Below are 25,506 nucleotides of genomic sequence, written 5' to 3' on the forward strand. Positions count from 1 at the left end.
ATTGTCTTTAATTTTTGAGCATTTTGTGCTCTGTTTAGTGCTACATCAAAAATACATTTACTTACTTAACTAAACAAAGAAAAATCTATCCACATGTTGAAATAATTCAAGTAAAATGCAGCTTCTCAACTTTTCATTTGGACCATTACAGGCTATATAGTGCATGTGGAAACACTGTCATCTTCTGCAACACTGATTCACCAGTAAAACAAAATCCATTCAATTAATGATATATTTAGTTTTCTTTGTTCTGATACAATAATCTTTGAATGTGCTCTCTTACAAACATATACTTAGACAGTAAATCAGATCTAAAAAAAATACCTGACTTTCAATGACATAATGCAAAATGCAGAAGATAATATAATGAATGATGATAAATAGTAAGATGTAGAGAACAATTAATTTTTGAAGTTCCCACAAAAACAGTTCTAAGTCTTTAAGGGTTAATATGAACTGGTTGCTCTGAATGTGAGAGTAACTGTGTGGTTTTTCTGTATATACCAGCTCTGTGATGAACTGGCCCCATGTCCAGGGTGAACCCCACCTTAACCCGATGTCAGATGGATGAGGCTCCAGCCCCCACATGACCGCCTCGAAGGATTCAATGGAAAATGAATGAATTCTCACATTTATTGATTAATTGCTTTGAGCTCAAAGATTAGTGGTTCAGATTTATTACTATTCCTTAGTGTTCGGTTAAAACATCTCGCCGTTTTAAATAATGTGAAAGTAGATGAAGCATAATGTGTTTTCAAAGTCATTATTTTCTGGGAGGTTGGACAGGATGATAATCACAAATTCATCAGTTATTGGCTCTTTCCTGTTCCAAAGTATTATTGTTATATTGGATAAAATCCTCTATCAGTTGACGTCTTAGTTTCTTGATTGTCTTTCGGTATCAGATGTTACTACCCCACCCCCCGAAGGAGAGGCAAGGGGTATTGTTTTTGGTTCAGTTTGTTGGTTTTTTTTGTTTGTTCACACTCTAGCAGCAAAACTGTTGATTGACTGGAAGATTCTGTTGGGTCTCTGTAAACTTGATTTGATTCTGATTTGAATTGAATTGATAAAGCACTTTGTGACTCTGTCTGTGAAAAGTGCTCTATAAATAAAATTTACTTACTTACTTACTTAATTTACTTACTTTAATTCAAACCAAATTGGGTTTATAGATTGCCAGTGAGCAAGAATAAATGTCATTACATTTTGGGAAAAGTAGGTCAAATTTAAAATTTTTTATGAATTAATTTTTTTTTTTTTCTCCCATTTACTTATAAAGATCTATAAAAACATTAATTTTGTTTCAATTTACTTCAAACTTGGCACATATATAGAGGCAGTTAATATTCTGACATCACCACATGCATAGACATGATGACATCAGCTGGATTGATGCCAAAATAAACTACAATATGTGCGAGGGGTGGGGTTTGTTGTGCCTGGCACCACTTGTTAATTATATGTTGCTTATTATTGCAAAAATTGGGGTTTGTTGCCATCAATTTAAATACAGATTGTTTCTTTTTTAAATTTGTAAAGCAAACTTTCACGTGTGTTTGCAGACAAAAAACGTGGATGGATTTTCATGTCATATTTACAACAAATGTTGTCTTTTAAGTACTTTGTCATCTATTAATTATTTCCTGTTTATTAAAACCAAAGTAGCCAAAGTATGTACAATATATGCTGAAAAATATGTCCATTTCACATGTACTTCAGTGAATATTATTCCTTAAACAGCGACTCACCGTCTTGCCTCCTTTTCCAATGACTCTACCGGCTGCAGTTGAGGGAACCTTGATGTGCGTCTCCAGTTTGACCTCCTCCTTCGCCGAGAAGAAGTTCTCCTCTTTCAGCTTCCCAAATATCCGACCTTGGGCCTGGAATACAGAGGAGGGTATGAGGCAAGAAGAGACTGGGGAAAACGGGGACACATGGTGATCCACTGCAGTCATATCTTCAAAGTAGTTTCTGTTTAAAACAATTTTTCAGCAATGCTACAGATATTCATGGTATTTTACCTTAAATTGAGCCTCTGGGGGTCCTGTAATGATTACCATCCTCTCAGGAACATCTGGGCTCTCAGCTGGTGCAATCTGACATAAACATAGAGAGTTGTTATAGACACAAAGACGGAGAAAATTTGTCCAAAACTGGAGATCTGAGTGTGTGGTCATCCTGTAACCATCACATCATGTTAGATTACGTTATGAGAATTCACTGACCCACAGTCCCACCTCCTCAGACGTGCTTAGGGGCATTTCTGAAATGCTCAGTTCACTAGTCATCACTTTTTTTTGTTGCTTTTTTGACCACAAAATCCTAACATCCTCAGCTGTGGTCCATGAACTGCTGCTGACTCATCGAGCATTAACTGCTTCTTTAGTTACTTCATATGAAGGATTTAACTGCACTTTTAGTCAATAATAAAAGAAAACAACACCAGCCCAGAGTTATTACAGTCCATTATAGTTAAGGGTTTTTTTTCAGTGTTTCAGTTTACTTTCAGTGTTTCACAAGTGCATAAGTAGTTTTACCTTTATTTTTATTTTGAAGAACTCACTATTCTTAGTTTATACTTTCAGGTTTTTCAGGTATTATGAGTAAAGCCTATATTTAAAGATGCTGAATGAGGCAGGATGAAAGAATTACATTACATTTATTATGTTGTGGAAAGATGTTCTTTCTTTTATTCCATGAACCACAGCAGTGTAATACTTGAAAAATAAAAACGAAGCTGATTACCTGCAATTTTATTTCATATTTTGTTATGCTCATTGTAGTTTTATTTATTTTGGATTTTTGTTTTGTTTCAGCTAACATAATTTTTTTCATTTCTTAGGGTTTTAGTCTTGGTTTTGGTTCACCACCACAACCCAGTTGCAGCTTAACCCTCAAATCCTGAAGAATTTTTAAGGGTGTCCCACTGTATTTTGGTCATATTCTAAAAAATATTAATTTAATACAAGCTTTGTCTAAGAATGGATGAATTTACCAATGTTTCTTTAAAGAATCACAGTAAAAAATCAGATGCAAACACAGAATGAGCCTCTATATTTAGATATTTTGGACTGCAAAATAAATCTAATTTTCCTGAGCTGCAGCCATTTATTAGTGTTTGTTCACAGAGCTTCTGAATGTCCAAACAAGAAAGCGAAAAGCCAAGAAGCTGAACAATAGGATCAGTGACTCAACTGATAAAATAGAAGATAACTTTTATCTGTAGGTGGGTGTCAAGGTGGTTGAGGTAACTGAGACTGTCCAACCTACCTTGATGGAGGCTCCAGCGAAGTGGGCGAGTTGTTTGATGTGTTGGCCCTTCTTGCCGATCAGAGCCCCAACTGCCTGAGTTGGAATAAAGAGGTAGACAACCTCCTGTTCTGGAGCCTGTTGCTGTTAAAAATATAAAAAAAAAACACAGAGACAAAATATTTTATTACATTTGCACAGACTCAGATCAGAGCAGTTAAAGACCCATTTTTAAATAGTTACACAAAATTTGATTAAACTTGAAGCGCAGCCAAAAATGATGACACCACATGCAAGGAAAGCTAAAACTGGGTAAACATCCAGCTGAGCTCGAAGGGGATAACTTCCTATTAGGGCTGATGTTTGCCCTGTGTTGTTGTTGTTTTTCTTAGCATGGTAACATTCATGTTCACTACGCTTATTAAGGTAATTTTCACGAGCTGCAGGAGGACTCTGGGCTGAAAAAGTCCCCTTCCAGAAATATTTGTGGTGTTCTGGTGACTGGGCGATGGTACGCAGGAATTTCAGGCTCAGTCCAGCATAGAGGTTGACTGAGAGGTTGTCATGTTTTGTTATTCATGCCTCCCTCTCTAGTTTCCCTGTATCCTTTATCTCTCTCTCTCTCTCTCTCTCTCTCAGTACATCCTACACAATTACACTGTCACATCCTACATCTCAGAGCTCTATCTAATCTTTGTGCGTGCAGCAGCTTTAAACTGGCCTCTACTTGATATATTTCAGGAAACATACTGAGTGCTGGTGAGGGATGGCACTTGCTGGAGGAACCCCGTACAGGCCACTGAGATGTGAAGAGTGACTCTGAAAGTGAAGTGACAAGCAGACCGTTCAGATGGATATACACATGCGCACACACAACAACTCAAGCTCTTATTAGGGGAATTCAGGCCAAAAACTCAAGAATGAATCACACTGACTTTCTTGATTATGAAGCACGCAAATGCATTCTCGCCCACTGTCTCACACCACCACTTCATCAAGCAATGAGTGGAGACTTTGTTCCACAAACTGACTCATCTCTGGAGAACAGGGGGAATTCTGGCCGTTTCAAACTATGTACAACATCGTGCAGGAAGACCTGAGTCAACGCAGTACTGTTTTTTCTAAATGCACTTCAGGGGCACCTGGTTTACCATGTATTGGAAACAAATTGCTTTATCAAGTCAAAACTAACCCTTGCGGGAGCTGTGCATTGCTGCGCGGGGCAGGACAAACCAACAGTGGGAAAATCATCCAAAAGAAGCATTTTTGTGTGAGGCCTGACATACTCGTCTGCCTCCTTTTTTATGGATGTGTGCGGTGATAAATTCAAGAGGAGTGTGCTCACTAAGAATGGGTTGTATCCTGTTGGTGCCACAGGGGGCACTGCACCACGTGGTCCGGCAGCAGGGGGCAGCACCGGCAGACCCGAGGAGAAGATGCCAAGAGCGTTCAGGTTCAAGCCTGGGATAAGGTTGGCCTGTTGCTGTTGAGAAAGAAGAGAAGCAGAGACACATAGACATTGATTTATATTTCTGTCTTTAACAGTTTTTAATTTTTTCCCCACCAATCTTCAGGAAAAAAAAAAAAAGATTTTAACCTGGATTTTGTCTCTTGGTGCAAGATGACATGAAGCACCTAAACATAAGCAATGCCTCCTAGTTAAAGTAAGTGTATATTTTATCTAAAATACTTGTAAATTCCCCTGATAAATGGTACTTAGTAGCAAGCTATGTAATTGCAATCTTGTATATTTAATGTGGCTCAGGTCTAGAGTTCAATAAAATCAAGACAAATGTCTTAGTGCAACTGTAAGTCCTCTCTGTATACTGTGTGATATGAGTTTTTCCCAAGGACAACATTACACTTTCAAACTCAAACTCTTTTTCAAATTTGAGCCAAAACAGTTGAATATGTACTACATGTTAAGTGTACTGCTCCTTTACTGCCCTGGTCTCCATGTATATGTATATGTATGTGTATGTGTATATGTATATGTCAAGCTGAAATATTTCCTTTAAGTCAGATATTTTGGTTTGATAGCTGTATAAAAAGACATGTGGTCTCCTCTCAAGTCCTTGTTCAGAAAGGCTTTGTGTAATATCATTACTGTTTCGCTAGATGGCCCTAACCGCTTGGTTTAGATGCTCGGGCTGGCAGGTGCCCGGACGGATCACACAACCAGCGCTGCTGAGCTGCGAGCTTCTCCTGGTTCATCATTATGAAGCTATATTTCAATATGCAAATGAGGAGGAAAAGTGGGAGTTTGTGAGAAAAAGAAAAGGCTGCAGCTGCTCATTAGTTCTGGGTCACACACACCGCCTACCTCACCTCTGCAACGACTGCATCACTGAACTCTCCTGTATGTGTGTTCACAGAGTGTGCTGCTAATGCCAGTCCTACTTTGTATACTCAGTTTCCTCCTGATAAAGGCTGTGAGTGATTGAATGTTTAATGACTGATTTCATTTCATCATAAAAAAGAAGTAAATTCCAAAGCATCTGCTCAATTATTTAAAGAGCTATTACTCCTATGACTACATAATATGTAGTACACATTCCATCTCTACTTTATCTTTTAATGTGTAACAATTAAATTTAGTTTTCATGTCTTTGACACATTTAACATAAAGCCTGAGACTCTACTGAAAAGCAGGGTTTCCTCTATCATTATTATAAGACGTGAGCGCAGCACTTGAAGAAACATAAAAGCTCTCCTGAGTGAGATTTCTGTGCTTCTGGGTTTACCGTATTAGCCCGAAAAGACTACAAATAAGCTTTTAAAATTTGAGGACTGTCTATTATTCATAACATTTTGTGTTGATTTCATCAATGAGCAGATTTGTTTTGCATTTCTTTGAGCTATTCTCTAAATATTGTAATAATATTGGTATAAAAATTCTGCAGAAATGCATTGCTCTTCATCAAATAACAACAAAACAAAAAGCTGTCACATTACTCAAGCCATGGGAAACCATGTGGAAGGTGTAATTTATCTAAAGTGTTGACATCAAATTGTCTCACTATCAACAGTAGTGCTACACAATTTGGTGAAAATATTCATGATATTGCAATTTGCTCTGCAATAAAGGTCAGTGTGAGCAAAAATGTAAAATATCATTACATAACACAGATCATGCTAATGTTTTTAGCTCATTGGCTCTTGTACACTTAAGACACTTCTTCACTACATGAGTCGATTCATTCATTCTTTTTCTTAACAGTTTAGTCCTTGAGAGGCTTGTGGGGAAGCCAGAGCCTATCCCGCCTACCAATGGGCAAAGGCCCACATCTACAGGCATTTTATTTTGACCAATTAACCTATTAAGGTGAATGTCTTTGGACAGTGGGAGGAAGACGCAGTACCCAGAGAGAACCCACGCAGACACGGGCAGAACATGCAAACTCCACACAGAAAGGCCCCACCAGCCGCCACTGGGATCGGACCCAGGAATCTCATGAGTAGATAATTAACAGTTTGCACACAAACAGAGGTTGTCACATTCAGACGTGCACATTTTTTGTTTAATTAATCTGCAGCCTTTTGCGATTATATAATTGAGCAGGCTGACATTGCAATTTGATTAATTGTGCATCTCTAATCAACAGATCTTTTCACCATCTATTTTTGCTTCCTCACGCATGAAAAAAAAAAAAACGCGCCACGCTGAAACTCTAGATGATGCATCACAGCAACGACGCTTCTCAAACATGCTGTGTGACTGTTCTGACCTGTTAACTTGGGCTCTGAAAAAGAAAGCAAAAGCTTCATGCACAGGAGAGGTAAGTAGCACATCCAAGGCTACTGAAAGCATCATTGCTACTGTAAATCTGATCCCGCTTTATGAGCATTCATCTGTGTATGACTGCAGTGCTGTAGAGCGCGTGCAGTGTACGATATCCTCACTATCTCACTTCCTCCATGGTTGACCTCTCTGGCTGCAGAGCTGGTGATGTCATCAGGGCACTGTGAAAGAGGAGCAGCCTACAGATATCAGATGGATGCTGGGAAACGCAGTGTGTTACAGCAGGAACACAGACACACAGCAGGGAAGTGAGGGTGAGTCAGAGGCTCCGTAGACACACACACATGCTGCGCTCAAACACTCGAGTCACTGATGAGCTATTCAGCGATCGTTTACTGTTATCCATTTACCACAAGGACAGCATCGGGTATTACTAATGCTGGTGGTAACATGTATGAATGGGAAGGCGATATTTCCTTGCTGTACATCATCAGTCCTTGCTGTTGTTCACCTGTCAGTCTTTGTGAGTAAGCCTGAGATCATAAACTCCCAACACACACACACTGCAGATGGTAACCTTTAAGCTTGTGTTCGGCTTACGTGTCTAGCAGCAATGTCATTCTCGTAGGCTTCCCTTAGTTTCTTCATGATCTCCCCCTCGGCTTTAGAACACTCCTCCAAGGTGCCAATCACCGTGATGATCCTCTCAAGGTTGTAAAAGGTTAATTCATGTACCCTGAATGAGGGATCGGGAAAAAATACAAGTGCTCCATTAATAACGGCAATTTAGTGCTGCTCATTTAAAAGCTGAAGGGAAAAGACAACACAGGCAAGAAAACAATTCAAAATGAACAGGCCCCTCCAGAGACAGAGGACATTATTCAAGTGCTTTCACAGACTGACTAGGAGGTAGTGACTATACTAAACATCATGTAGAAAACAGGTGGAGTGAACCTTAAAACAAGTACATACCTCAGCATATACACACATTAGGTGGATGTTTCGATGCTCGTTTATCATCAAATTTTCAAGACGATTTTCTTTTTCATATAAAGCAATGAAGAGTAGAAATCGGGCTGATCATCAAAACAGATATTCAGTATTTTTATGAGTATTGGCATGTTTTTAAAATCTGATATGTGACAAACTAATCTAAAAATGTGTGACTTTGCCTTTGTCAGTCTGCGGTCCACTGTGCAGCTCTACTTTTCAAACTACAGTCTGCTGCTGAATTGGAGGGCTAATTCATTACAGATTAACTTTTACAAAGTGTCACTAGTTTTGTTTATTTATAATAAATTCATAAAATATTGAAGAACCATTTTGTTGATTTATTTATCAAAAATTTTGCTTAACTTTACAAGGAATGCCACTGAGAGCGCTGTTTATTTGAAGACATCTGAACAAAGTTTTGTGTTGGAGTTTGTGTTATTCTCAATGTTGACACCAAGATTTTTATTTTTATTTCCAGCATGTATATCGGTTGACAGCTAAAACTGCAGCAATACATTTCAACGTGTATTTTGATTTTGCAAAACCTCCAAATGTCTGAATTTAACCACAGTTAACCCCAGCAAAATACAAACTAAAGTTTTCAGGTTGGAACAAAAACCTGAACAAAAACTTTCATTAAAAAACTGTCAAGAGAACTAAAGCAAAATCTTGGAAGGTTACTTTATACTTAACTTTAACCGGTCCAGCAGGTGAAGCTCACTCTGAACAGCCTTATAATCTTATAATACATGAATCAAATAAGTGGCCGCTGAACAGACCAGTTAGCCTGGAAGTTACACAAACGTTAACCTCTGAGGCTTTTGAGGCTGAACTCATCTGTTTCTCCAGTATTGGAGAGCGTGTGGAGAACACTCCAAGAGATAAAAACCGAACATCAATACTGAGTGTACTGCTCGCCTCTTCTCAAAGGACCCTCTCCCTTTTGCTTCTTCTTTCTCTTCCTTGCTGTCTTCTTACTCGAGCCTCATTACGTTCCCAGAGTTCACACACAGAGACAGAGCAATTCATTAGGTCTAAATGAACTGGGGTTGGCGAGCACGGTCCGTTAAATGCGTTGTAATCACTACCTCTCTAATATCATGTTCTGGAGTGATGGGGCTGTAATAAACTCCTCAAATTTGTTCTCTAACGTCTCACTTAAGTGAAACAACCACATGCTGAGAGGTTAATGAGCACTGAGGGGAAAAAAGGTGTAACAAGGGGCAAAACGAACTGAAAAATCAACTCCTATTTAGCGTATAGTGGTTAAAATGATAATAATCAGCACATCATAAGCCTTAGAAATCAGTTAAGAGTATAAATTATCACTCCTATTTCACCATTCTCAGTCATACAGGCTTTCACTTCAGAGTGTTGAAATACACCAGAGTGTTTCTGTTTTCCTCAAAGTGCTAGTACGTCTAGTAGCGAAGCTGCAGAGCTCTGTGGGCGTGTGTGAAAGACGAACGAGGGCGCCTCGGGAGAGACAACTTACGAGGAGATGTTAATCTTGGTCCCTGTCTCCTCCTCGATCTTCTTCAGGTTGCGGCCCTCCTTCCCGATCAGCCGACCCACCAGGCTGTTGTGGGCGAGAATTTTCAAAGCGGGGTGTTCGGTCCTGCGTAGACACACACACAGGTTTGGGTGAGATGAGCAGGAGAAATTCAGCTGAGTGTCACTGATGTGCTGTGGGGAATGTTATGGTGTGATGGGGGTGAACAGGAATGTGGACAACTGCCCAGCTGGAAGTGCTGCTGTAAGCACAGGCAGCGATGTTAAGACGAGAGCCTTTCGTTTAGGCTACGTTCAGACAGCAGGTCTTAATGCACAATTTGGATTTTTGGGTGAAATCTGATTTTTTTTTTGGGTGCTCTTTCATATTACACAATAAATACGACTTCTATCAGTTTTTAGTATGAATCGAATGCGACCCTGAAGTGACCCACATGCACAAAAGAGGTCCTGACGTATTACGTGACCATGCAGGCACACACTACGTTTATGTTTTTCCTGCTGCTCCTCCTCCTGGGATGCAGAATTATGACATTTATTGCATTTCAATGACGTAAAGGTCGGATAAATGCGACCTGGCCATTCAGACTGAAGTCGCATTGCAAAAATATCAGACACGTACCGGATTTATGACCACATATGAAAGTGGCCTGGGTCGGATTGGAGCTGTTCAAAGTGTCTTTTACAGATCAGATACAGGTCAGATGTGGGCAAAAAAAAAATTGGATTTGGGCCACATTTGCCTGCGGTCTGAACGTAGCCCTAGTTGCGCATCATCCTCATCATTTTTCTTTTCATCACGACCAACATGAAGCCCACAAAGACATGTGTTAGTCTGGACAATTTTAATGCAGCTTGTATATATAACAACACACAATACATTACTCTAGTATGATCTTTGTTTTTTTGTTTGAATGTTCACATCAGCCTCCAGTGTGAACAGGTCACTCAACTGGACTGCATTCATTCATTCGTTCTGATTGTTTCCTTCAGTGAAAGTACAAATACACACTGAAAATAATTAACTACAAACAAAACAAAAATAAAAATGTGTATCATCGAATAGTGATGCCGCAGTGTCCTTCATTAGTGTTCTACGACTGTGTTTTAAATGATGGTATTGGATTCTTGTTACTGCTGCATTAATGTGCCTGTGTGCTCGTTACATTTTATTTCTCTACATGTTTAACATTTGCGCTCATTTAAACAACATCACCGTATCTGAGTCACTCCCTCCAATGCACAGTTTCGATGTAGTGTAACGAAAAAATGACAGGAATTCTGATCCGACTGTTCAGTTTGAGTTTTCAGTTCAAGACATCAGATCTGTACCTGATTTTACATCAGATATGGAGGGGGTCAAGATCAGATTTGGATCACTTTTGCCTGCAGTGTAAGTGTAGCCTATGACAGGGTTGGAACAGCAAAAAAATTATTGAATCTAACATTAGTACGACTCAGAGTTTAGGAACTGAAAAATAAAAAGGACATAATTGTAATTACACAGAGCTATGATTCACAACAATATTCCTATGTTTATTGAAAACAGTTTAATCAGCATCAACAGAGCTGCTCATTTACCCATGCTAATAAAGTAACATACAAATAGTGAGTATAATAAGTACCAAATAACCAGGAAACTGGACACTGAAACTCTGTACTCCTTCACAAAATGCAAGAATGTTTATTATCTAAAAGCTAAAGAGTTAGTTACAGTTAGCTAGCTTGACAGAGGAGATCAAGTTTCTGCTCCTTTGGGAGACACTTGTTGGCCAAATTAATGGAGCCATATGGCCAAATAACAGATTTAAAAAAAAAAAAAAAGCAGATGCTATTTGCACCTGGGTTGTCTGATATTTACACCCCACTACAAAGTCTGTTGGCAGACACTTTTTCAAACACATGGATAACACTGTGAAAGGTTGTTTTTCATCCCAAACCTAGACCCTGAGTCTAACCAAGCAATAAAAAACTGTGCCTGAAATTAGAAAATAAAAAGAAAAGGATAACTAAATACCATGTGCTGGACTGTAACCCGCAGCAACAGACCCATTCACCTGTAGTGCTGTTCAGACACTAGTCTTACATTGTATTAACAGGAAACATGATTACGCATATGTGTTTGGGTATAAACAGCACTATATCTGCCGTACGACTATTTACACCAAGGTGAAAAAAACAGTCTGTGCCTTCAGTTTCTTTAAGGAACTTGATTAAATTTGCTCAATACATATAAAAAGAGAGATAAGTTTAAATGCTGAGTTTTAAGTTTTAGCTCAAGATACATTTAAAGACGCTTAAATTAATTATTTCTTAATTTTAATATTAGGTTCACTCCAAATTTAAATCTTGACTTAATCAGGTTTAAAAATGGATCCTTGCTGGGTGAGAGTTATCATTTTAACTGCTGCAAGAACCATCTAATCAGGAAGAATCTGATGCAGAATGAACAGTCCAATCATGCCTGCGTTGGTAGATAGTGAACAGAAAACTGAAAATGATATACAGCGACAAAAAGACTGTTCAATTGGTTCACATCTGAATAGTTATTTCAAAAACACTGGAGGGCGAGCTGGAAAATAATGTGAGACAAAGCTTCCCAGATGGACACAAACAGCACACTGTAGATCTCAGTACACGTCTCAAACCCTGAACACCCCAGGCAGCAGTCTTAACCTTAAATGTTGTACTCCGTGCACAGTCCATCAGCCGAGCTAACAAAGTGCAGTTCAATACATGAAGAATAAAGTTTGCAAACACAGACGCAAAAATCAATTACTGCTTTTACACGCAATTCCACTAAATAAAGCAACAGTCTCTGAATTTGTACTGCATTTTCTGCGTAACTGGGGCTGTATTACATAGTTTGTCACAGAAAAGTCATTATCCAATTAAAACCAAAAACAACTGAGACTAAGTGTAGAGGGTATTAAAAGAGGGGGGGTATGATGTCTTTGTAATCTATATTTCTGTTCTGTGGCACATCTATGGGGCGTGACTCGGTATAACTGAAGGCTGTGGTGGGTTATGGTGGGGCTTTTGGGTGGAGTCAGCGTTGTGCTGGTGGCGGTGGTTGTGGTGTGTGCAAGGGAAGGGGGTGGCAGGTCAGGGCGGGCTGTAATCTGTGCCGTTTTGGGGTGAGTTGAGGGGCGTGTAAAGGAAGATGACAGTGTTGCGAGTTCACTACGTTTATTTGTTCTGGTTTCACTGGGTGTTGGGCTTCTCTTACTTGGTGAAATTACAGGATGTGGGGTGTGACGCCCACATCTAAGGGAAGTAGGGTGGTGTAATTTAGCCAGAGGTGTGAAAGTCAGTGTGGCTCTGTACAGCAGGAATTGACACTGAAATGACAGATTTGTTTATTATATTACAGGGCTGTCAAAATTAACGCTTTAACGCGGATTAATCCATCATCATGATTAATCTGATTGAAAAGGTTAATGCAATTAACCTGTCTGCAGCACAGAATGACTCTGATCGTCTCTGGCAACGCATTTGGGGCAGTTTGTCCAAGTAGAGTTACCGTCGCACATGTGCAAATGGGCAGTTAATCCGGTAGTGACAGGCAGCAGAACCAACTCATAAAGATAGAAGACACTAAACAGCACGTTGGCCCTCTGGATGGAAATATGAGGACAAAAAACCCAAGAAAAAACAGTTGTTTCAAGTTGTTTTGTTGAAACTGTTGAAGGTGTTTAATAAACATGTTAAGTGCATATATATGTTCCCTTATTTCTTAAGTCTGTTCATGCAAAATGAAACGTGATTAATATAGATTAAAAATGAATGATATGTAATTGTGATTAATTGAAATTAATCCACAGCAACCCTGTGGTTATTCTGATTAAAAATTTATCGTTTGACAGCTCTACTATATAACATCACATTCATCAATATGATAATGTTTAGATAATTTTGGACCTTGATGTGTTTACAACTGGTCTTGAATGCTGAATATAGTTAAATTTTTGCCACATACTCTTGTTTTACATGTAGGTAAACTCTTATTCATCTTCTCAAACTGCCTAAAATACTCATCAGATCAATGACTGACCCATGAATGTATGGCACATTAAAACCCAAACGTCATAATAAGACTTGTTGACAACGCCATGAAGACAATTAAGTTATTTTTATGGGAGAAAATATGTTCTGTTGAATGCAAGAATCCAGAAAATAAGCTTACATCCCTAAAATTAAGTGTCCCTTTAAAGTTTAGACAAACACGAGTCTTACTGTACTTGTACCTACAGACATTTCAATGATACCAGAAATCAGCAAGTACAAAAATAAGCAGTTTACTCTGCTCTTTAACACAAGGGTCATGTCCACAGAAGATGCTGAGACAACACCCAAATGTGGGAAAACTGCAGATCCTCAAAAAGGTCAAAAACCACTGTGAATTGAGAAATGGATGTATGTTTGAGCCATGAGAGCCAGAATCCAATTACAGCCGACCTACTTGAGAATCAACCTTGTCCTTCTCAGTCTGCGAGTTAGCACCACAACACCAAGCCAAAAAACAATTCACACATACAATATTTCATTGGACTGCCTTCAGCTCATGACACACATTTGTAATACTTATGCACACAATAAGCGTCACAACGTGTATTGCCATCTGGAGATGCATTCATTTTTTGCTAATATCTGTTATTGCTGATGTGTGGGTCAGATCGCTGCGTAAAGTCAACTCCAGAACATCCCATAGATTTACAATGGATCTGGACTCTGAACCATGAGTGAAAATATCTCGTGCACCTTGAACTACTCATTCACAATTTTAGCCTGATGAATCCTGGCATTATCATCTTCTGTCAGTTTGTGTCTTGTCAACTGACCACATGTTAAGGACACTTAGACCTGACCAACTCAAGCAAACCCAGATCATAACACTTCCTCCACATGCCTGTACTGTAGGCACTAAGCATGATGGGTAATCACGTCATCTGCGTCTCTCCTCACCCTGATGAAACCATCACTCTGAAACAGGGTCAATGTGGACTCATCAGACCACATGACCTTTTATCATTGAAACACAATCCAACCTTTATGATCTCTACAAACTGATGAAACACAAGCTACTCACTGCATCAGTTAGAGTTAAAGAACTCGGATCAATGCCGTAATTATCCAGTGCTTAGGTAAATTCAGAGGGGACGTATACATATGCAGTGGTGGAAAAAAGTTTTTGGAATCACTGAACTTGATACAGACCCAGGGTATGATGTATTGAAGCTATCATGAATTTAGTTTTGTTATTTTTGTTGTTAACATTAAACAAAAAAAACACTTGCATTTGTTTGTGTCTGTCTGATGGAACCACACCTTTTGAAACACAAAGAAACAAATTCCGCAAGTATTTTATGATAACATTTGAGACTGCGCATAATTTTAAGGGCATCCAAAAACCTTTTTCCACTACTATATGTTACTGACTTGCCTAATTTAGCCAAATATAGAAAGGCTCTCTTTAACAGAATAAGACTTATTTTTTCACTTTAGCCAATAGTTATTTGACTGTATATTCATAGATCACAATAGCAACCAAAAAAAGTTTCCTCTTATGCTTTATTATATACTATTATATTCGTTACAGGTGTGGTAATGTGTGACAAAGGACGAGAACCACTGCTGCTGATCAGTAACGTTAGAGGATGTCATCAAGACTGGCCAAAAACTCCCGAGCACACATCAACTTAAAAGAGTTTATCAAAAAAACTTGCTGAAGCACTGTACATAGTTTACAATCTTTTCACATGTTACAGATATTGTATATTATAAATTGTAGGGAAATCTCTGGTACTCAGGTCTAGTAGGAGCTCAAGAGTTTAAAAAGTGCAGTGTCTTGTTAAAAGTGTCAAGCCTTATTAGACATGTTGGCCTCGTTTCTTAAATGCTAAGCTGCGATCACGTGTGAGTGTGTTGTGTGTCGTGTGCACTGTGTTTACTGTGTTAGTGGTCCAGGCTAGAGAATGCACAGTGAGATTAAAAGGTGTGCAGGCAGGTTAAAGGATAAGATTATAGCCTGCAGACATTATGGCTAATCTCCACATGGGAGTGTATACATGAACGGCATAAGCACATTTGAGTGTGTTTATGTACATGTTTATGAACGTTTGTGTATCTTTCAGTGTTGACATACATGTTGGTCTCGTTGGCCTCCTTCTGCATGATATCCAAGATCATGCGACAGGCAGAGGAGCAGCCCTCGGGAGATGAGTGGATGGTGATGGGTTTTTCCGCTGCACCTGCATTTTCTTTCCGGTGAATATCCACCCTGAGAAACAAGAAATAAGGAAGACTTAACGCAAATAGGCAGAAAAGAAAAATGTACTTGCTTTGTAAATAAAGGGCTATACACATTAAACCATCACAACAAAAGAAGGAAAAGAAGAGGAGCTGAAAAGAAGAGCATTAAAAAAAAGAGAGGAATTTAAACACTAGATGGATTTTGATACTGTAAGGCATACAATGCTGAGGACTGGGTCATGACCCACAGGACTTTATTTGGGTCACCAATTACATTTGCCGTTCAAGCAAGAGGCATGCCTTGGATAATAGAGAATGTTCGTATTGTTCTGAGGATTGTAGTACAGCAGCATAGTATGTTGTATTCTGTGTCTTGTACTGGAAAAAGAAAAACATAAAACCAAAATGTGCTTGTTTGGTCTCCTTTTAATCTGCAGGGTTTGATGGTTTTTTTTAGTGTCACTGTGAAAAACCTCCATTATTACCTTTCACCATATTACAATTCAAATGGATTGAAAGGTCAGGAGACTTGTGCATCTACAGCGTTCCTGTGTTTTTGGGCTGCAGAAAATGTACTTTGTACTTTGCCTCAATTTGAGCAAATTGAGGTGTTTTCAGATAGGTCGGAAGGTTAAAAACAGGATTGACAGTTGTAATTAGTCGTCGTTGATCAGATTCTGTCAGATGTGACCTGGACATGAATCCACTGCTCTAGTCATGTTCACGGCAGTTTGGAAAAGTGGCTTCACTTTTTCATTACAGCATAAAACCACAAGTTTAATGTTTTGATATGGGCTGAGACGAGAGAACTGCAGAGGAAAGATGTGTATATGTAAATTCTGGTGTTCTCTTTCCTCCTTGATTTCAGCTCTTGCATCTTTATGTCACTATTCAAGTATTTAAATGTATGTTTTATATAACCGTCATAACACAGAGTTTTGAATGTCTCTGAATGGCTGGTTTAACTAAGATGGTATTAAAAGCTGATGCAAATAGTGCTAATAACGATCAGAGACCCGCTGTTTTGGGATTTTTTTTTTGTAGCAACAATCAACAATGTTTTAAAATGATCAATCATCTTTACTGTTTTCAAACACACAGAGTCCTTAAACTTACTTTGACTGTGTCTGTTTAGTGACGTTCTTGATGGTTTGGCCCTGCTTGCCGATGATGGCTCCCACTAACTGTGTAGGCACAAGTATGCGCAAGGGGAATTCGATTGCCCTGAGGCGTGGACCACCGAAGCCTCCTGAGGGCCCAGGCTGACAGTCGCCCTGGTCCCGAGATGATCGGCCCCCGCGTCGCGCACGAGGAGCCTGGACGGGCGGAGCAGCATCCATGTCCATAATATATGAAACCTTAAAGGAGTAGTCGTCGAACTGGTGTTCTGTCAACTTCTCAAAGGCTCTGGAGGGTGGAGAGGAACAAGAAGAGAGGTGGAGATTTGTAGAGAAGGTGGAGGAAGAGGATGGAAAGGATGAGTAAGAGGTATGAGGCAATAAATATAGGGTAAATGGTATAAGTACTGTACATCCATATGAGCAAGAGAGGAATACTACACAGATATAAATACTAGTTATATAGTACTGTACAGAGCTTCTGGTTACTCTTCGGTTACTCTTTTATTTCTTTTATTGACTTCTTAAGCTTCTGATATACTTGCTTTTAACAAGACAATTGCGTGCACATGACAACAACTGCATACATACATCCTGTATTTCCTCTGAGTTTTGGTTGTGTGCATCAAATAATTAATGCACATTGGCTTAAAAAGCCAGAAACACAAATATGGATATTTTAGTTCTTTTGTCTTCCCCAGTCCTGACACCAGCATACAACTTCTTGGCTTTTTCCTCTTCTTAGTTGGCAAACCACAGAACTTTGTCACAGCAAACAGGTGTGACAAGAGACAGTGACACTGACAGAGTGTACAGGGTCACAGCTGATTAAACCTCTTCTGTGCCTCCTCTTTGTCAAAGCATATTTTCCCACCATTAAAAAACAGAACAAGTAAACAACTGTGACTGACTTTGAGTGTGACTCACACACTGCTTTGTCATTTACTGAATCATTTGTAATCAACTGCACTGTGATGAATTTCATATTTTACAACCACATCAGCTGACCAAACAAATATTAATAACATTAACAACAGCTTCAACACACATTGTGCAACACTGGCATTTGATCTAATTGAGCTCACAAATAGTTAAGAGGTGACACTAGTTGTGTGATATGTGCATCCACTCTGCATACTGTTTCCAGAATACAGTACTTTAGGTTGAGTGCTCCATTCTGGTCAGCTTTTAATGCCATGATCTTGTCATTAATGAGGAGGTTTCTCCAGTTTAGTTTCACTGAAGTTGTGTGAAATATTAAGCCATCCTTACAGTCACAATGGATATAGTTTAGGTATACACAGTCAGGTATGTGAACAGTGCTGCTAATGTTGCAGCTGCTTGTCTGTGCATAAGTGTCAGTAAAAAGCAAGTATTTCACAAGCCTTACTCTTGCAACTTGGCTGCATCAGAGTCAGTATTTGTGCTGCTTACACTTTAGCTTCCTCCTTGGTTCCGTACGTAACATTCACCACTGCTGTTTCTGTGTCAGTGTTCACTGTAGAAAAAGAGAAAAAGGAAAGGGGGGAAAAAATATCAAGCACAGTAAACATGGACGCTTTGACACATGCATGCAGCAGATCTTTGTTGGTGCCGTAGGTGAGTTGGACACGCGTCCAGGTTCCCGTGGTGACCTAGAGAGCCACTTGTCTGTGTGAATCCATTATAGCTATCACAACACTGGCTTCCCTCCAGGCCCTGCTGCTGCCTCTACAGATAGAAGCTGCTAAGCACAATAGGCTCTCCACCACTTCCACAATACGGGATTTAACGTTGACATGACAGCCTAAGTAAAGCAAATAATCACTGCACAAACTGAAATGTAATGCACAACAGAAAAACCTTTGGATTATTTGTGGCTCCGTAAGGTAAGGAGTCTTGCTGGCAGCACACGCCTTAAAAAGACAAACCCTAGGGCGAATTTGATTTTAATGTCAAATATACACTACATGCACGGCTAAAGTGCAAACTCTTCAAAACCTACACGGCGAACTGGTTTGGTATGTAATGTGTGGCTTTTCTTGGTCGTGTGTGAAACTAAACTGAACATCTGTCACAGAGACTTGGCATAAGGACTTTTGATTATTCCAATCAGCAGATTAATCAATACTGAAATACTCAATAGTTGTAGCCCTAAGTGAAGTATACATGACCTGCAGAATAAAGGCTTTAGTCTAAAGGAGCATACATAAATGACAAAACAGAACAATACGACATAAGATTTTTTTTAACCTGTTACCTAGTTTTATCTGACCATTTTTGGCCTGAGTTAAGTGACTTTTTTTACTCTGTATCTTATAACTGCTACTGCGACAAGGGTGTATTGAGACTCAGACAAAACGTTGTAGGATCTAAACAAAGTCAAGACCAAGACCAGAATAGATATGCCACCAAGTTTGTCAAACATCATGGATTTACATGATACGAGGCATGAGGTGATTCTGTTCACAGGTGAACTGGCAGAAAGAGACAGACTGTGTTAAGCCAGAACATTTTACACCAAACTGATAAGAAGTCCAATAAATATTAAACTATACAAGTACAGCTGCGGTCTTGAGGTAATTTTCAGAGTCCTTGAAAACCAAGAGAAGACCTCCGAAAAGTGGTCTGGACTGGACTAAAGCCCACTTTCTGAAGGATAAATCTCAAGCAGAATACAACAGCTACCAGACATAAGAAGTAATGAAGGACAAATGCTTTGTTACTGTTCTTAAGTAGCAATTTTCAGTATCTTTAGTCATGTTTTAGTAAGTATTTCTCTTTTATTTTTTGCTTTACTTCCAACATTTTAACACAAATATCTGTCCTTTCTATCTAAACTTATCAAAGACTCTTGTAATTTTTGTTTTCGTGCAATTGAGGGGAGTTTATTACTTTAATTTTCCGAACATCAAGACCAATCTAAACCATTCCCATTGATTTCAATCTAAAGATGAAACAGACAAAAACAGAGCTGTACTGTGAAAAATGCGAATACAGTATTATCATCATGAGTTTCAGTTAGCTTTGCACAGAAACATCTGGTAATAAAATTAAATGTCCTGCAATAGAATACGTTTGCATGTCACTCTCCTTGGCTAAAGAAGCTGATTCACTCTTTGTTATACAAGTAGATCTACTTCTGTTCAGATAGAGAATGTGTGTGTCTTAGCCAACTCTGACTGTACAGGCAGCAGATCGATTACTTCTGTTTACCAAGGTCTCTGTCAGAAAAGCAAATGGCATGTTTACTTGGTCACTAATGGATCTCTTTTTATGTAACTCCTACAAGAACAATGCTGCATCCACAAAGGCAAAGCCCACTGAAATGCATGTACTGCAGATGCCAAGACAGCTAATTAAATGTGCTAATAAACTTTCCTTCAACATTCGGGAAGTTGGCCATATGGACAAAAAAAATGCAGAAAGAAAGAAAAACAAAACACCAGGAAACATGAGCCTACCGAAGCCAGTTCTTCTACCAATAACAAAGAAAACTGTGTGTGTGTTTTCAACAATAGGCGTCAGACAAATTCTCTGCAAGTGAAAATGCAGATTTCCTGACTTGCTGGTGCTTAGCGGACAGCAGTTTTCGAAGGGTTAAAACCAGTGAGAGTGCCCAGCTGGCTGAGAGAGGGTGAGTGGGCAGAGTCTGGCTCGGTGCCCGGCCCCGGCGCTCACAGCCAGCTCTGCCCCGCCCCACCCCGTCCCGCCACTGACAGCCTTCACCAATGCCACACAAGAACATCACACTCCAAAACCTCAGCCCGTAACCAGAGCGCATGGATGGGACGCAGGCAGACAAAAGTGACAGACAGACAGGAAGTGGGACGGAGACACCGAGAGCGACTAAATGGAGGATGATGCATAAACAAGGCGGCTCTCTGGGAGCTTTGACTGCACACTGTAACTGTGGAGAGCTGCACTAAAGGATGAAGGAGATGAAGAGGAAACGCTGGAGTTGGAACAATATGCTGGAGCAATACAAATAAAAAAGCCTGTTTTACGGTAGCATTTAAATGGAGTCATTTCTCTGCTGGGATCGCTTTCAACACCTGTCATGACTACAGTGGATGGTGGTCCTGGCTGGATCAAGACCCAGGACTATTTTTATGATTAATTTTTCTCTACATTTAATCTTTCCTGAGTGATTTATCACTATTTATTATTTGAACCCAGTGGTTCCCAACCTTTTTTGGCTCGTGACCCCATTTCAGCATCATAAATTTCTGCCGACCCCAGACATTCAAAACGAAGACTTTTTTTTTTTTTTTTGCTAAAATTAATTTGGTTTTGATCATGTAATGGTTTGCTATACTATGTTGCAAATAAACGTTAATTTATGATGACATTTAGGCTATATAATGCATATTATTATGGACGGAGGCAGAAAAGCCAGGTGTATATTACTGCACAAAGTGAGAATTTCATTTTCCTTGGTCAGGATATGTACAGTCAGTCCAGCTTGGATTTACAAGGCTGCAAATTAATACTGAACAAACAATAACTCAAACTATGAATTATGAAAGAGCTGCAGCATCTCAAACCAACCACAACGAATATTTGGAAGATAAACAGTACCACAGTGCTTCAGTTTCAGCTTCAGTTTGTCATGTTTTTTATGTATTGTGATTGTCTCTCTCAACTCACCATATATTTTTTGTCAGTAAGTTTTTTTTGTTTTTTGGTTTTTTGGTTTTTTTTTTATCAGTTACTAGAAATTTCAGGCGACCCCATTTGAATTCCAGGTGACCCCACGTGGGGTCCTGACCCCAAGGTTGAAAAACACTGTTTTAACCTCTGCATTTTTAATTGAAAAGCAAGGATTTTCTGATAAACAGAAACGGATATTTCCCCACCTCCATTTTCAATAACGTCATACACACCAGGTCGTTTTATTCGTCTACACAAACCTGCATAAATATGCCTGTAGAGTGTCATCATGGGGTTAGTGTTAGGATAAACAAAGGTTTCACACATGACGTAGATGCATATTTGTTGCATACTGTGACATTCAGGACCCTATAACTCTGTTTCTCCCTGTACACAAATGACCGTGAAAAGTTTTCCAAAATCTCCACTTTGGCTGGAGTTTTGAGAAATAATCATTTTCAGTTACCTAAACCAGAGTTTTCATGTGGGTAAAAAACAAAAACTCATGAGGAAATACACATTTTCCCAGATAAGCAGCTACGTGTATACATGGCATTAATTTCTTGATAATATTGATGTTCATAAAAACTCATAAAAGCATAGATTCAAAGGTTATTATATCACAACAGGGGAAAAATTGACTTCTTCAACAAAATACACCATAATCTGAACATTAATACAAGCGCCTACAACCACTGCCATTTGTCAAACTTCATGGGGAATCAATGTTGTATAAGATGACAGTGTTTCTATATTCACTAAAGCCACTGAACATTCAAATGGGTCATATCTGTCGAAAAGCTGAGAAACTGTATTTTACTTGCACTATTTACATGTTTAGTGGTTTAAAAGTGATTAAACATTTTAGATCAGTAGACGCTTTTAGCTATTAGGCTATTTGGGTCTTTAACAGTTAAGACAGAGAGGTGACCTGCTAGTGTGTGTTTGTGATTTCTATATGTGTGTGTAGCTCCCTGTGCATCACTTATACATGTGTGTAATGTTTGTCTCAGTTCAACACTAGGGATTATTTGATTGATTGCTTTGTTGGGCTAATAAATCTAGAAACCTTTGATTGCCTTTTGAGGTGTGAATCTTCGCTGGCCTCAAAATCTGATTCAATTGTAAACAGTTTTCACCACAAGTTGAAGTGATACTAAATCTAAAGTGCTTATTGAGCTTTAAACAGAATCATATAACTGAATTGTAATGAAATGCATCCATTCTGATTATAATACACATAAAAACATGCATGTAAAAATCTGCATTTTGTAGGTGAAAACTTCACTTCCTGTTGTACTTTTCCTAAGTTATACTTTAATCCAGTGTTCACTTCATCTGTTCTTCAGTCACATTCTGCCAAACCTTATTAATTCTAAAACAGATTAAACTGAAGCTGTTATGTAACTCCATTCAGAAATACCAGACTCACAGGAAAGTGGGGCTTTTGCCTTGTAAAACTGCTGCCTCGATTACTTAATTTGTTTGTCAGTTTGTATCCAAAATAATGTATTCACATACCATGGTGACACAACAACACAGGCTACAGAATCACTCCATTTGTTGTTGAACTCTGGTAGGTTTAAATGCACTTAAGTTTAAGAAGAAAAAGTACTATAAATATACCATACACATTAATGGATATTGATTTTTAGTTGGCCTTTTTTTAGGTGGTAAAATCAGAACAAAACTTAAACTAACCCTTTAAAAGCCCCCACCTGGTTCTGCATAAGTGTACTGTGATTCTTAATCCTTTGGACATCCCTAAACTAATCCTGTCTCACATCCAAACCTTAATATTCGACCTTGGATCATCTCCCTCGCAGCTTGTTTCTAACTTTGTAGCTGTTTTCAGAATCACTCAGCTGGTGAAGTCAGAGTCACAACAGGGTTAAAAAAAACACTTTAATGTATCCTGTCCTCAAAGTTCTGTTTTACTGCACTTTTCAAACAGTCAAGTGTCTCTGAACTCCCTTTTATTTATAAGTGCTTTCAATAGACTTCATCAGACTTCTACAACTGTATCTTTCCAATGCTAGTGTCTGTGTGACCCACCACAACACATAAACACAACATAAACAAACTATAGCTAAATTCTTCTCCCAACATTTAATATCTTCAGTGTAAGTTTTGCATTTGATAAATTCCTCCAACAGGCCAAACTGGACCCTTTGGCAGGTTGGTTTTGGCCCGTGGAGCATGTATTTGACAACCCTGGTGTAAATGGTGGCACAATTCCAACAGGATCACTGGAAGAGAAGGATTTCACGTCTCTATAACAAGGGCACACAGCATTTCCTCCAGCACTTTGCAGGTATTAGTATGAAATATGAACTGTAACTACTAGTGATGCGTGGATCAGTGGGTTATCCATGGGAGCGGGTCAAAAAATGTCACTTTATTTGCGGGGCAGGTCACTGATTGAGCAGAGACACAAAAATATCTACAGTACCATGTATAAATTCCCCATAGCATGTTAAAATATTTAGCGATATATAGCCTATTATATTTTATATTATTTGATGGTTAGTATTACATAACTTGCATAACTTGCGGATTGATGTCACGAGGGCAGCAAGCAGTGACGCCCGGCCGCCATAGATAATTAATTGGTTGCAAGTGCGGGTTGGGTCGGGTTGTAAGAATAGATGCAGTAGTGCGGGGCGGGTCAAATAACACCACAAAAGTGGGACCCGCAGGTTGAAAAAAAACCAGACCCACGCATCACTAGTAACTACATAAACTACTTATTGAAGGATATTTGTAGGACATGAAGAAGACATACGTCAACCTCAAGCCTGCAAGAAAGTACTGTGTGTGCAGCTACTGACAATAGTGTTTACACAGTTTTTAATTTATTAACTTGGTTTAGATATTTCCCCACTAACGGAAAATCCATGTGCATGTCAGTGGCTTATTTTTAAAAGTTTTTTTAGATTATTATTTCAGTTATCGTATTTTTAATACTTTTTTTTTTTTCCATGTGTATTGTTTATTTCCGGGGAGGTATTTACATAAGCCTTTTTTTTTGGCTTCTATCTTCTCCTGCACAATGGTGTTACTTGCATGAAAATTGTTTTTTAATTTTTTCTCTTGCTGTCTATGATGTGCAAATAAATAAAATCATAAAATCATAAAATACAGCTACCATTATCTGCCTTGGTTGAACTGTACCATCGCATTGTTTCAGTTGTGTCACTGTTTATTTCCTCAAGAAGCTTTTTGGACTTTGCGTGATATTCTGGTGAGGATATTGCAGCTTGTCTGCATCAGCCTATTTACTCTTTGCAATTTCAGCAGGTCTGATGTTGTACTGACACACATCTTTTAATATTTCCTTTCATCTTTTTTACCTGTTAGCATTCCGTTAATAAAATGCTTCATAAAGGGGCAAGTAAAAACTGATTGAACCAAATAGATTTTCATCCCTCTTGCTCAACTGGGCCAGTGAAAGAAAACATTTAGGTTGAGCCCCCTGTGTGTGTTTATGTGTGAACAGCAAAGAGTCCCTCAGAGTTTACTATCTCTAGAGTTGCCTGCACTGAACACACACAAACAGACACACTCCATCAGACAGTGCAAAAGCCTCACCACAGGCGCCTACGGTGTCCTCCCACATTACCACGATGCACCGCCCCAAAAGAGATGCACACGCAAAATGTACAGTCATGAACACACACACACTGACACATGACTGCTGGACGCCTGCCATGTCTGCCCACTTCAATCCATACGCTCAGGCCAAGGGGACCCGTGGCATTACACAGTGCTTATTACAGAGGCTGCATGTAATTCTAACGCTCCTCTCACTGGGTCAAACTTATACGACGCACACATGCACGCAGACAAATGAGATGATAAAAGGTGATTTATATGCAGAGATGGGTTATGTTTAGATAATGGTGTGTGGGATGATGGTAACGAGGAAGTCAAGTCACACAGGGAGACTTGACTCACTGGGAGGTCTGCGTGTTACTAAATAGACACATGTGCATTGAACTGTGG

At 39.1% G+C, this 25,506-nt stretch overlaps 1 protein-coding gene and 1 long non-coding RNA gene across 6 annotated transcripts in view; one reads left to right on the forward strand and one right to left on the reverse strand.

Annotated features, from left to right (window-relative positions):
• Nucleotides 1–25,506, reverse strand: part of igf2bp2a (insulin-like growth factor 2 mRNA binding protein 2a) — a 76,471-nt gene that overhangs the window by 7,016 nt on the left and 43,949 nt on the right. For 4 of the 5 annotated variants that reach the window (XM_030124460.1, XM_030124462.1, XM_030124464.1 and 1 more), the window contains 10 exons: nt 18,304–18,367; nt 16,868–17,158; nt 15,645–15,779; nt 9,483–9,605; nt 7,595–7,730; nt 4,598–4,735; nt 4,003–4,071; nt 3,274–3,396; nt 2,025–2,099; nt 1,752–1,883 (listed from right to left, as the gene is read on the reverse strand). In XM_030124460.1, the coding sequence (XP_029980320.1) occupies nt 1,752–1,883; nt 2,025–2,099; nt 3,274–3,396; nt 4,003–4,071; nt 4,598–4,735; nt 7,595–7,730; nt 9,483–9,605; nt 15,645–15,779; nt 16,868–17,158; nt 18,304–18,367 (1,286 nt within the window). The remainder of the gene's footprint in view (nt 1–1,751; nt 1,884–2,024; nt 2,100–3,273; nt 3,397–4,002; nt 4,072–4,597; nt 4,736–7,594; nt 7,731–9,482; nt 9,606–15,644; nt 15,780–16,867; nt 17,159–18,303; nt 18,368–25,506) is intronic. The other variant, XM_030124461.1, reaches the window with a different exon arrangement.
• LOC115412143 (uncharacterized) lies at nt 1,509–24,417 on the forward strand. The gene is made up of 5 exons (XR_003934298.1): nt 1,509–1,519; nt 3,108–3,117; nt 11,109–11,111; nt 16,944–16,949; nt 24,311–24,417. It is a non-coding gene; the product is annotated as an uncharacterized LOC115412143 (long non-coding RNA).

Source organism: Sphaeramia orbicularis, chromosome 21 (assembly GCF_902148855.1).
Source record: "Sphaeramia orbicularis chromosome 21, fSphaOr1.1, whole genome shotgun sequence".
Taxonomy (NCBI): Eukaryota; Metazoa; Chordata; class Actinopteri; order Kurtiformes; family Apogonidae; genus Sphaeramia; species Sphaeramia orbicularis.